The sequence below is a fragment of the Hydra viridissima genome, unplaced genomic scaffold, assembly GCF_058129835.1.
Source record: "Hydra viridissima isolate aposymbiotic clone 2 unplaced genomic scaffold, HvirCarnegie_v1 scaffold_17, whole genome shotgun sequence".
In the NCBI taxonomy this organism is placed as follows: domain Eukaryota; kingdom Metazoa; phylum Cnidaria; class Hydrozoa; order Anthoathecata; family Hydridae; genus Hydra; species Hydra viridissima.
The window spans coordinates 732903-746101 of NW_028324316.1; the positions used below are offsets into that span (position 1 = coordinate 732903).

The 13199-nt window shown below is 30.0% G+C and overlaps 1 protein-coding gene across 3 annotated transcripts; it reads left to right on the plus strand.

Moving 5' to 3' along the window:
• Window positions 1–546: 546 nt before the first annotated feature.
• On the plus strand, window positions 547–7178 carry LOC145182756 (zinc metalloproteinase nas-4-like). 3 transcript variants are annotated; one of them, XM_090074852.1, is made up of 10 exons: window positions 547–731; window positions 1384–1524; window positions 1609–1732; window positions 1922–2025; window positions 5226–5297; window positions 5386–5607; window positions 5736–5777; window positions 5905–6075; window positions 6231–6521; window positions 6967–7178. In XM_090074852.1, the coding sequence occupies exons 4-10, from the start codon at window positions 2001–2003 to the stop codon at window positions 6975–6977; spliced, it is 834 nt and encodes a 277-aa protein (XP_089930978.1). In that variant the 5' UTR covers window positions 547–731; window positions 1384–1524; window positions 1609–1732; window positions 1922–2000; the 3' UTR covers window positions 6978–7178. The 3 variants fall into 3 exon arrangements, with proteins under 3 accessions (XP_089930978.1, XP_089930976.1, XP_089930979.1); XM_090074850.1 differs by lacking the exon at window positions 547–731 and adding an exon at window positions 1060–1229; XM_090074853.1 differs by lacking the exons at window positions 547–731; window positions 1384–1524; window positions 1609–1732; window positions 1922–2025 and adding an exon at window positions 2933–2981.
• The last annotated feature ends 6021 nt before the right edge of the window (window positions 7179–13199 follow it).

The window sequence follows — 13199 nt, forward strand, 5'->3', positions numbered from 1 at the left end:
GAAGATCAATAAAGCCCACATTATTCATTTTCGTCGGAATAAATTTTCTTCACGTTGTAGACTTCTGATTACTTTTAGTTATTATTAGAGTTTAAACTGTAACTTTTTCATATATTTATAATATACTTTGATATATTTATAATACATTTATAAATCAAAAACAATCTTCTTGAACAAATATATCAATGAAATCAAGAGAAAAAACATTCGTTTAATTTCAGTTTTTCTTTTGTTATCAACGCTTACAATTTTTAATCAGACTTTTAAGTTCAAACAGCCTTTTTATTCCTTTTTCTGCCTGAGTGTCAGCTACTTGACTTTTCTTCATACCAAATACTTTTTATCTATATATACTCAAATATAATTACTCCTTTTTACTCGAGAATGTGCGTCGTTGCTGAACGATTCTTTTTAGTTTTAATACTTATAAATAAACAATGTGCATAATATTTAAAGCTTGCATCAACAAATAAGAAATATAAAGACATCTTATTTACTTTTAGTAATAGCAGTTTACATAAAACACGAGTTTAAGTTGTATTTTTTGTAAACGGTTGAGTATTTGAATTATAGCTTTAAATAGATCAAAGCGATGGTAAACGGTTGGAGAAAATCTCTGATATCATTGCATATGCATTCATCCAATTGAATTCAGCATATTATAAATTTGGGGAAAAGTTTTATTAGCCTTGAAAGTGTTTGTTTGTGAACCTGAAACTTTGAAAGTTGTTGTAAGTTGTTGTGAATTGCTTTGAGTTGTCCTTATGTAATAAACCTTCGCTTTCGGTTAAGTCATCTGTTATAAACATCGTTTTCTTTTAAATGATAAGTGCTTTTTTTCCACAGGTAAAGTGGCTTCAACTCATTTTTTTTGGTTACCAAATGAACCACTCCCTATATGCCCAATGATTCAATTTTTAAATTGCAAATGCATTTCTTTTATATGCAACTGCAAAACAGCTTATCTCAGTCAATTTACTTTTATTGTTTTGTATTATTTTATTGTATTGTCCACTGCTTTGAATGTCGTTGTGTCGCAGGAATTTTCTAAACATGATTTTGATGTCAAACATCAAATGAATAAAGTAAACACAAACAAAAAATTTTAAAAACAAAATTTTTTTAAAAAAAAGGTTCGTTTATGTTTCGCAGCTGGAATAAGAAAATGAGAGTTATTTTATTGGTTTGCTACCTCAGCACTGCATTTAGTTGGGTCAAAGAAATGGAAAGTAAGAAATAATTAGGAAATTAAAAATGAATTAGAAAAATTTTTAATTGTTGCATAGAGCAATCAGGAAATCTAAGTTTAAAGGTTAAATTCAGAGAGATTTTTTTGGTGAAAATATATTCAAACTTTATTTAAAGTAAATTTTTTTCCTTCAGATCCTAAACTTTACCAAGGTGATATTGTTTTGACGAAATATCAACTGTTGCAGCTAAAAAGTGGTGCCTCTGATGCCTTACTTGCGACGAGCAAAAGATGGCCGAATGGCGTTGTGCCGTATACTATTGATCAGAGTTTGGGTAAAAATTGTAGAAAAATTATTTCTCTCCATCAATTATCTAAATTTATCAAAAGTTAGTATATATTTTTATTTTTTATTGCAGTCCAATTCAAACAAGCTGTAAAAAGTATCATTGATGCCATCTCTGAGTATCACAAGTACACCTGTTTAGTTTTTAAAGAGAGAGACAACGAGACTGGATATATTGAATTCTATTACGGCAACGGGTAGGTTAAGTGGTATTCCCATACGCATTCGGAAAAAACTGCATACTCTAAGCAGTGTTAAATAGAAAACATCATTAAATTACTTTTAAAAAGTAAAACAGTGAAATGAATAAGTAACAACTTGGTCATAAAGTAATTTTGAGAGTAAAGAATAAAAAATGAATTTTGAATATTTAAAACTTACTTTAGTTGTTCATCCAGCGTCGGTTACAAAAGTAGAAAGCAAAGCGTTTCACTCTCCCGAGGTTGCTGGTTAAAAGCGATTGTGATGCACGAAATCGGACATGCTCTAGGTATAAATTCCCTTATAACAGTAGGAGGTTTTTTTATTTCAAATTTTTAGGTCTAAAAAACATGAAATGAAACTATATCTACTCACGACACGTAATGATTTCACGTGCGGTAAAAATGTGGCACCTGAATAACAATTAGTTATGTATCTGGACAAAATGTTTGTCGCTCTTTCACTTATTTTTGAACAACACGTTCTTTTTTTTTTTATCAAACATTTTGTAAAAAAACGAAGCAAGGGTGAACCAAAAACTGAAGAAGTTCTGAAGATAACCCTGTGAATGAGATCAAATGTGTGCGCCATATATAATTAAGTCGTCATAGAAGCCGCTTCTTTATTTTTTAAAATTAAAATACTAGAAATTGGTTTTATAGTCAATCTCTGTAAGCATCTACTTCATAATCATTTTTACTGCTGTGAGTTTCTTTCAGTTTATTCAAAAGTGAGACTTCAGCCCCAGACTTAGTTTTAAATTTTTGTTTGAGGCTCAGTTTAAACTTCCCACTGCTTACATAAATCATCAAAATGGCTACAATCATTCTTCGTCAACTTTTAAACTGGCATTAAAAACTTTAAAGGAAGTTAGAGAATAAAAACGACTTCAATTTGATGTTTCTTGCTATTTCTGTGTGACAGTAGAAAGATGATCTTCATGACAATGCCCGAAAACAGCTGAAATGTCAAACCGATAACCGATTTTTGCTGTTAACTTGTATTCTAATATCGCTCTAATAATAAGAAAGAAAGAGATTAATAACCAGAGAACCGTTCAACACTTTAAAGCGATTTTTTCGCAAGACGTCACTTAAGTGGTTTGCTTATATATTTACAAATAAATCCGATTTTAAAAATCCGTTTCCGTTTTTTTCCTGTTTATCTAAGCTAATCCGATTTTTAATAAAAAACCAGCAACCGAATAAAAATCAAAAACCTGCTCTGAAAAGTTGGGTACAAAAAGTAATATAGTTGTTTTCTTTAATTGTTTTCTAACTTTTTTTTAATTCTTCGATAACTTTATTATTTATTTTATTTTTTTTTTTTGTTTCGTTTAATTTTATGCACTTTTTTCGTCATCAAATGGCTCTCTGCAGCTCAAAGGTAACAAATTTACAATCGAAATTACAAACCATTGTATGAAAGTTGACTATAATACTAAAACATCAAAATATTGATGGAAGTAGAAACACAATACAATTCATTAGAAAATCGAACCAGTTTATTACATGGTTTGAGGGGCGCCAGAATGCTGATCTTCGATTAAGATGAAAAAGTTGACATCCATTTTGTTTTTTAATCAACGCAAAGTATTCTAACTTTAATTTGGAAGAAGAATAAGCCTACCAAAATACTGATACTCGCCAATTTCTCAACATGATCAATTTAAATTCCATAATTTAAAAACCACTTCACGTGATCAATTTAAATTCCATAATTTAAAAACTACTTTTTTTATTACTTGATATTATCCCATTTTTATCTTATAAGCAAAGTTTAAACAGTTTGAAACAATTTTGGTCCAAAAATGAAAGAAGCGATATTCATTAAAACGCTATGCTCACATAAATTTTTACAAACAATACGCGAATATCCAAGTAAACTATACTCTCTGCACCAAGAAATAGTAGCATACAAATTCTTTGTAAATCTTGCTCCAATTTGGGTCAGAGTGTAGAATCAAACTAAACCGTTGTAGAAAATCAAAAAGCTCTAAAGTAAGCATTAAAATAGTGCTAACTTATGTACTTTTAAAACGTTTGTTAACAAATTTATTTGGGTAAAATTTGGGTAAAATTTGAGTAAAATCTTTCAAGTTTTTATATGAAAACTTTTAGGAAGTTTTTTGTAAATTCTTTTATCGATAACTTTATAGATTGCTTCATCGATTATTTTGTAAACTTTGTTTTTAAGTCTTCTTTGTATTCACATGCTTGTTACTACCTTATTGTCGTTGTAAACATTCTATTTTAAACAAAATCCCTTCGTAAAAACCATGTCATTTTGCGTGTTGAAGTAACAAACTTTTAAGGTGTTCAGAAGATAACAAACCAAAATGTTTTTTCTTTTTCTTCAATTTATTATTTGATTGGTTTGTCGAGGTCAATAAATAAATAAATAAGCAAATAAATAAATAAATAAGCAAATAAATAGCCAATAATTTTCTACATTTCAAACGATGATTTTTCACATTCTTCTCTAAAAGAAAAAGGGAGGGTGGAAGCGGTGCGAAAGTGCAGTAGTGCAGTTTAATCATAATCCAGAATATACTGCAAAGATGCTTTAAAGTATTGATGTTAATGTTTTTGAACTGCAACCTGGGACAATAATCCTTTAAAATGAAGAAGCTTGTTGCAGGTAAACGATTGCAGACTTTTCGATATAAAGTTGTTCATATCTCAGAAGTCAAGTAAATACTCTTTTACTAACATTTTTATAAATCGTTTGGAATGCAAAATCCTCATTTCATTAATCACTGCTTCATGTTTATTTAGTATTTAGGAACAGAAATTTTACACCGATAACTAACTGGATTAACTGGATTTACAATTAAATTTTTTTTCTTAAGATGTTGGTTTACATTAAATTTAGGGTTATTAAAATAATCTTCACTCATCTAAAATATATAATGTGACTACATCATTTTGGGGGAAAAAAAGGCATCTTCTACTATTTATGTTAATAAAGATGCAAATGATGCTCCATAGAAATGTTAAACTGTTAACATTTAAAGTAAAGCTTAGAAGTCTTGAATTCAGTAACACATCCTGTTATTGCTTCCTTATATATGCATGTTAATGATAATATAGTATAAGAATGCATATAAGTTGTCAAAGTCAGAAGTATTATTTTTATGAACAGAGTTATTTTCTTAGAGTGAACTCTTCTTTTTTCTTTAAATGTGGTGATAATAAAAGAATAGCATTCCTGTAGTTATAGAATTAGCATTCTTATAGTTGCAGACAGTTAATAATTTAAAATAAGATAGTAGTTGAAAAATTCCAGTAATTTCTTATAAACCGCTTTGTTTACCTTTCATAATGACTGCTTTTGGCTTCAAAATAAATATGAGTTTTAGATATTATAGACACTGGTCCGGACATGATGGTTTAATTGTCAATAGTTTTTTCAATACACATACGAGGACGAATGTTTCAAAAGTTTTTGAAATTTCTTAACAATCTTTCTTGAAAATTCCATTTTTAGGTTTGTACCATGAACAGAGTCGACCAGATAGAGATCGTTTTGTGACTATTGTGCCCAGTAACATTCGCAAAGGTACGACGTTCTTTAAATTAAAACGATTTTCAAATAACGATTGATTTCGAGGAATAAAGATTTCAATTTTAGAGTTTTTCAATTTTAGAATTTTACCACAACTTTGATAAAATCTCTCTTTCTTGCATGAACACGTACAATACAAGCTATGATTATTTGTCAATGATGCACTATTCCTGGAATGCCTTCGCTATCAACGAAAGTCTTCCAACTATAGTCACCAATAATGATACGTACCAGTATCACATCGGACAGGACACAGGGTTTTCGACGACAGATGTTGAAGAAATCAACACAATATATAATTGCAGTTAAGTGTGTGCAGTATTATATGTTTAATGGCGAAAAGTCCGAAAGGATTTTTGTATATCCAAAATGTTTTCATTTTCTCGTTTTTGTTTAATCATATAATTAAAGTGACATTATTTTTTCTTATAGCGGGCCCTTTTCCGACTCCACCAGAATATACAATTGTTCCAGGTATCTTGGTGCAAAAATTAAGCTTTTTGAACTATCTTTGATTTGCCTTTTGCAACAAAGGTGCAAATACACTGATTAAGAAATATGAAGACAAAAGATTTATAAATTGCATTTTAAATAAAAACAGGTTGTTTTAACCTCGGCAGCGGGTGCACGGGACAAGCACTTGATGGAGATTGCAATAACTCCGTATGGCAAAGTGATATGTATAAGTTTTGTCGGAGAGCATGCGGATTTTGTGAAGACAGTGTCATTCAAAACACTGCCAACGTTTACATACCAACAAAATCCTCGTCAGGTTTGGTCATAGATAAGTGCTCTTTAAACTTTGTGAAGTTGAATGGAAGTTTTTTGATTCTTTTTTTCTGTAAATCAAACTTTTAAGACTTGATATCATAGAGATTTTTTTTTTTGTTTGTTTTGATTTGTCAATTTCTTAATTTATTGCATTAGGCAATTGTCATGACTTATCGCTCAACTGCAAATCAATCGTGGAGTATTGCCAAACATTTGTAGACATTTTCAAAATTCATTGTAACAAAACTTGCAACTTATGCGATGCTGGAAACGCATCAACAGTCAGTAACTTTTCCAAAAAAACGAGCAAAAACGTTACATTAACAACAAGCAACGGGGTTTTTTTAACTCTAAAAAATTCTTCAATAGAAAAAATACATCTACATGCTTTTTTATTTGAGAAAACCACTCAGAGTACAACGCAAGGAACAGGCGCCAATAGCCACGGTAATATGATGATAATTTCTAATGATGATTTCTAATGATGATTTCTGTTGATGATTTCTGATAATGATTTCAGACGACGATTTCTGATGGCTATTTCTGACGACGACAACGACAATGATGATGATGATGATGATGATGATGATGATGATGATGATGATGATGATGATGATGATGATGATGATGATGATGATGATGATGATGATGATGATGATGATGATGATGATGATGATGATGATGATGATGATGATGATGATGATGATGATGATGATGATGATGATGATGATGATGATGATGATGATGATGATGATGATGATGATGATGATGATGATGATGATGATGATGATGATGATGATGATGATGATGATGATGATGATGATGATGATGATGATGATGACGACGACGACGATGATGATGATGATGTTAACGATGGTGATTTTTTTTTTAGATCCAGTTTAGTTTTCATCGATAGACTACTAGAATCCAACCACGGGGAAAAGATTTTTTTACTAGTAATATTTCAGAAATGATACAAAATTTCAGAGTGAGTCATGCATATTGATTGCAACTTGCAACGTATTTGAAGACGATATTTTGATATTTTTATCACAGTAAATTTATTTTTGAGCAAATAAAAAAGAATTTTAATTATTTAATAAATTTAAGCTTTTCTCATTTAAATGAAATTGTCAAGAGTACAAATAAAAAAAAAAAAAAGTTTCAGAAATATTTTTACAAAACCTTTTAACAAAGCTTTACTTCCTTAACTTCTAAAAAAGGTCATTCGTGGTTTCCACCGTAGAATTAGAAATTTGCTGTTTTATTGCTTAAGGTTATGACGGAGTCGCTATTATGTTGATTTAAGTAAATTGTTCAGGCCACTGTTTAAATAAAGTATCAATTGTGCATGATTCAAATATCCCGACACGTCAGCTTTAGTTTCAATTTATCAACAAACGTTATTTTTCTAGCCGTCAGAGTAAAAGCAGTCGGGGAAATTCTAAATATAGAAAACTTTTTAATTCATTTTTTAAAAAAGTAGTAAACTGAATTTACAATGAATTTACAAATTAATTTTTTTAAAAACTTCTGGTTTACTTTCACATTCGGCAAAAATGCACTCAAATTTTATCATTTGGTGTAAATTTTAGATACCACCACCAAAGTACCATTAAGGTTCGAATCTTTTGGTGCAGATGCCTTAACTTTGAAAGTATTAAAAGTTTTGGGGAAAAATTTTCGTATTTTCCAAATCTTCCTAACTTTTGTTGCTTGAATTAAGTGTTAAATGAATAACACTTCCCCATTATTTACCCAAAAGTTTTTCACAAAGAGCCTTCAATTTTTTAATCTATTAAAAAAGAAATTTTTCAAGTGATCTGGATAAGTTAAAAACTATCAAATTAGGATTGATAAAGTTAATGTCTAAACTTTTTTTAAAATATTCTATAAAAAATGTGCTTCTAATTTCGTGAACGTTTTCATGAAAATTTCAAGTTTTGCATTTAAAAGAAAACTCTAAGTAATTAAAAAAATCGTGGTATTTTGGAGATGAAAAAATTGCCCCTCAGGGACTTTTTTAATTCAATAGGGTCTGTATTTCAAGAAGCTAATGGCTCTAAGCAGTTCTTAAATATTTTCAGAGACTAATTACATGAAAAGGAAAGAATTGGAATCGCTAAATTATATGGACTTTACCACCTCAGCCGTAAGATTTAAACCTTATTGAAAATTTGTAGAATCATCTGGAATCAAGAATATCGCGCGAAGGGTTCAAAATCAAATCCTTAATTTTATGAAGTTCAACCAAGAAAATGAAATAAACATTGATTTCGATGAAATATTGACAAAAGGAATTTCACTTTTAATGTATAACGATAACATATAACGTATAAATAATTCCACGTATAACGCAGAAAATGAAGTAAAAACTTACTTCTAAAGTTTTAAATTTTCAATATATTTTAATTGAGTTTCCACAAATTAAAGTAAACAACTTTAACAAAAAAAAAATGTTTTTAACAATATTTTTCCTGTCAAATTTTATTTTTGGACTAAATATAAGATTAGAAACAGCCTGCAAAAAAACTCGCCATGTTTTCCATCACACAAAGCATTTAACGACTTGTTTCTTTTTAAAAGGGAATAGATTACGTCACGTATTTCTTAAAATGTAAAGATCTACTTCGGAGAACTTAAATATGCAAACTGAAATTTAAGGTTAAAAAAAAACAACTTGTGTACATAGTTTGTGCACAATTGAAATAAAAACTTCTTACAGCAACTCCTAGCTGAACCAGCTTCGCAGCAAAAGTAGTTTTCGTTGATATAATGCAAACCTATAAAAAGAAAATGGGAAAAACTTTGCGTGAACAAAATTGATCATTTCATGCCAAAATGAGCAAATAGAAACCAAAAAGCAGTATGCATTAACAAAAGTTATAAATAGTATGATGCAAATAATACAGCATGAAAGTTTTATGTAAAGTTAGCGGAACAAACATTTTTTGAAAACTTTCATTTCATTTGAGATGTCTTCATCGACAAATAAAAAGCTTATCAATTTTAGCACGAGATTTGCACTACAAGTTATATTATTAATCATTATCCTTACTTGAATATCCGACTGGGCAGCAAGTAAAACCGGCAAATGTCTTTGCTTCTGGAAACTGGTCAGTCCGATCTCTTCGCCCTTTTAGTTCAGTACCAGTAGGACACTAAATGTTTGATTTAACAAATATAGTAAGAATGTACAAAAAAAAACTCTGCCAACATACAGCAATGCGTCGTGCACGCATCAACAGCTTTTTGCAATAATAAAGCAATAGTTAAATTGACACTCCTTGAATCTTAAATTCTATTTTTTATTTCTGAAAAAGCTTGATTACTTACAACAAATTCTAAAGTTGGGGCTGCAATATGAAAGCAACGCAGTCAAAAAAAACTAGTTGGAACGAAATAATCTCCATGTTGATTGATCAAGAAATTGCCTGTTCAAGTGAAGGCTAAAAAAAGAAAACTAAATTTTAAATTTCATTCTTATCACAAGTTTTAATCCTAAAAAGTCATCAAAAGCTGGCATTTTTTAACGAGAACCCTTAGCATCGACCAGTTTTCGGAGCAGTAATGATACAACACGAATAGGATAAGTTGCGAAGGATTCTTAACTTAGTTACCAACGCAATCATAAAAAGCAAACGAAAGACTGTGAGTATTTTTTTTATTCCATGAACTGTAAGTTAAAATTCGTAGAACAAAAAACGTTTAAACGTTAAAGTTTAACGGCATAAAAAAAGGAGAAAGATCTTTACGTTTCCTTCTTTATTTTTATTTTTATTATTTTATTATTATTATTTTTTTTTTTTATCTTTTCTGTTTTTTTAATTTTAAAACAGTTTGATTAAGCAACGGCGTTTTGTTTTTTCATTAAAAAACAAATAATAATAAAAGGGAAATTTATCAGTCTTAAAATAAATTGAATTTTCTGAAGTTTATTAAAATAGCATTCTACATGCGTTTAAAACAGAAAATTTTTTGTGCGACAAGTCCACCCCCCCCCCCCCCCCCACACACACACACACACATACACACATACACACACACACACACACACACACACACACACACACACACACACACACACACACACACACATACACACACACACACACACACACAAGTTTCATATTTTTAGAAAATAATTATAACGGTATTAATCGAATAGCAATTCTGCGCATGCGTCTTGAAGGGTTGAAACAAAATAATACGTAAGATATCGAAAACTTTTTCTTGAATCTTTTAAATTTGTCGGCCGAAATATAAAAATTATTTTAAAATTCGATTTATTTCAAATTACTGATATTGAAGTCTGCACTTAGTTCGTTATCATTGGTTATGAACGGAAAATCAAACCGCCGATGCTTAATTTCGACGATCACATTTATTAGAGAGAATTCAAAAAGTTTTACCTGACACCTTGATTCTTTTTATCTGATGATTTGGCACACCTCTAGATTGATGTTGTGAAAGGCAATTTATGTGAAACTTTCGGAGTCTGAATCCGAAAGAATTAGAATAGTTAAAAAAAGAAGACTATTAGATTAACCTAAAAGGGGAGAGTGGGAATAACGGCTCTCTATTGGGAGAGTGGGAATAACGGCTCTCTATGGGGAGAGTGGCAATAACGGGAACGTGTTTTACAGCTGATCTTTTTTTTTTTTTTGTTTCAACCGCATATAATAGAGAAAAAGTAAAGTGGTTTAAAAGTTTTGAATGGCTGAAAAATGACCCGCTGCGTGTGGTGTCTCTGCATCCTTGCCAACATTAACCCATCCAACATGCTCGTCGCGTTTTGTTACACACAACAGTAAGCTTGTTTTTTCGCAGTTTATTAGGTTTTTATAACACCGTGGTGTGACCAACTACCGTAGTACTTTAAATCTACATTTAGTTTTTGTTTTGTTTCTATCAATTAATATGGATGAAAGTTGACTTGAGTTATTCGGTATTTTTTTGAAGATAACATTTTCAATATCAGGACTAAAATTAAATTAGGTGTGTTTTATTCTTTTGATTTTCTAAAACAAAATCTGAAACCATCAAAGATTTGGGTCATCATCGCTAGGAAAAAAACTTGTAAAAGGCATATTTTGTAGATTTTGCTCGAAGTCTTTAAATTTTACTTTTGTTTGAATGCTCAGAAAAAATTCAAAAAGGTTCAAAACAGAAGATAAATTCTTCATCGACTTGTCTCATCGAACTGTCTCATTGAACATTCTCATCGTATGATCTCACGGATTCTGCAATTTTAAGCCAGACGATTGTTGTGAAAAACAAACCTGTGAAAGTTTGAACATTTTTGGTAAATCCTGCCAAAATGAGTTTCTATTAAGTGTCAATTGCGCGGATTTTGATGTTTATAATCAAAATAAGAAAATCAGCGCACTTCCTCACCAGACCTCTCTGATACTTTGGAAAAACAGTATTAACTTAATGAATAAACTGTACCTTTAAAAAACGATAAAATATCTCCGGTCAACTTCTTAGATTTCAGAGTGTCTGCGAGTGAGGCCGGGTAACAAAGCATCACAAAAAACACGAATCCCTTCTCCCACTTAGCATGTGACATAATTAATGGACGACCCCATTCTCCAGAAATATAAGTTTTAACTAAAAGATTTTTATACAAATTTTAAAGAAATAGAAGTTTAGTTGATCTGTACTCAACAGAAAATGAAGAAAAGTCGAGTTTTGTAGAAAGATGGAATCGTACGATGAAAGAAAAAATCTGGAAAGATTTTACAGCCAAATGCATCACATAAATAAAAAATCCTCTTGGGTGATCTAGTTAAACAAAATAATACTATTATACACAGTTAAATATTACATTCACAACTTACATTCACAACTAGATGGATTTAAAAAGTTTTCACAATATATACAGTACAAAATTCAACTCCAGTTACATTTACGATTAAAGATTTTAAAAACAAGAAAAAGAAAATGGGTGTAACATGCTGCGAAAGCAGAATTAATGAAAAAAAGAATAAGATATTTTGCAGAATAGAAAAAATCTTAAAGAAAACTAAAATAAAGTTGCTAGTAAAATGGGTTTATTACTCAAGTTCCTTCAACTCATGGCTAAATAATAAAGATCTCTTTGAAATCCTGTGTTCAAACTCACGTAGATAGAAATGATACTAGAAAAGTTTTTGAAAAAATTGAAATTTTCAAAAACTTTGAGTGCGCGATTGGTAGCTGATTAAATTTTTTTTTTTTTTTCAAATAAACATTTTAAATAACTTTTGATTTTAAAAAAAATTCTTTCAGGCTGCAGCTTTATTTTTACTTCTTGACGGGAAATAAATTTATAAATAAACATCTTTTATATTAAAGTAATATTTTGTACTACTACCTACTAGAGGTGTAGAGCTAAAAGGACTGTAAAGAACTATTTTGTATAGTAGTAAATAAAAAACGTCCATATTTCTTACCTTTATAACTAGCATTTAATCCATCAGCTAACTTCTCACAATTCCAGATACTTTACATGGATTGAAATGCAAACTTACTACTGGAAAATCGTTTAACACAACCGTTACAACCGCGAAAAACGAATAATTCGATTAACAACCGTTTTTTAATAAAGATAGAAAAATCGTTTTGGCATTTGAAACCATGAAAGCGGGCATTCTGAGGTATAATGCTTTAATCGTTTTGATTGACAACTATATTCAATGTTGCCAATATTTTTTATATAAAAAGTGCCTAAAGATTGAATGTAAAATGCCAAAACAATGCCATCTTTTAAACTGTTGCTATTTCAAAATAATTTGGTCACTTTATTTTGAACAAACATTATCAAACATTAGACTAGAACTTTTTTTCTTCGAAAGAAACAAAAATATTTAAACATATTTATGTGTGCTAACTTGTTGTTCGTTTCAAAATTGGATCAACAAGTTAATCTTTGGATTGGATCTCAAAAGGTAATTTTTCATCATCCTTTAAAGTTATGAAGAGTAAAAATGAATTTCAACTTAAATAAAACTAAAACTAAATAAACATTTTTTCAAGATTTCTAATTTTTCTGTGTCAAAATGCCAAAACAATGCCATGTAATCCCATTGGGTCAAAAAAATGCCGATTATCCAAAAGTTGGCATCCTGTAATGCCATGGTA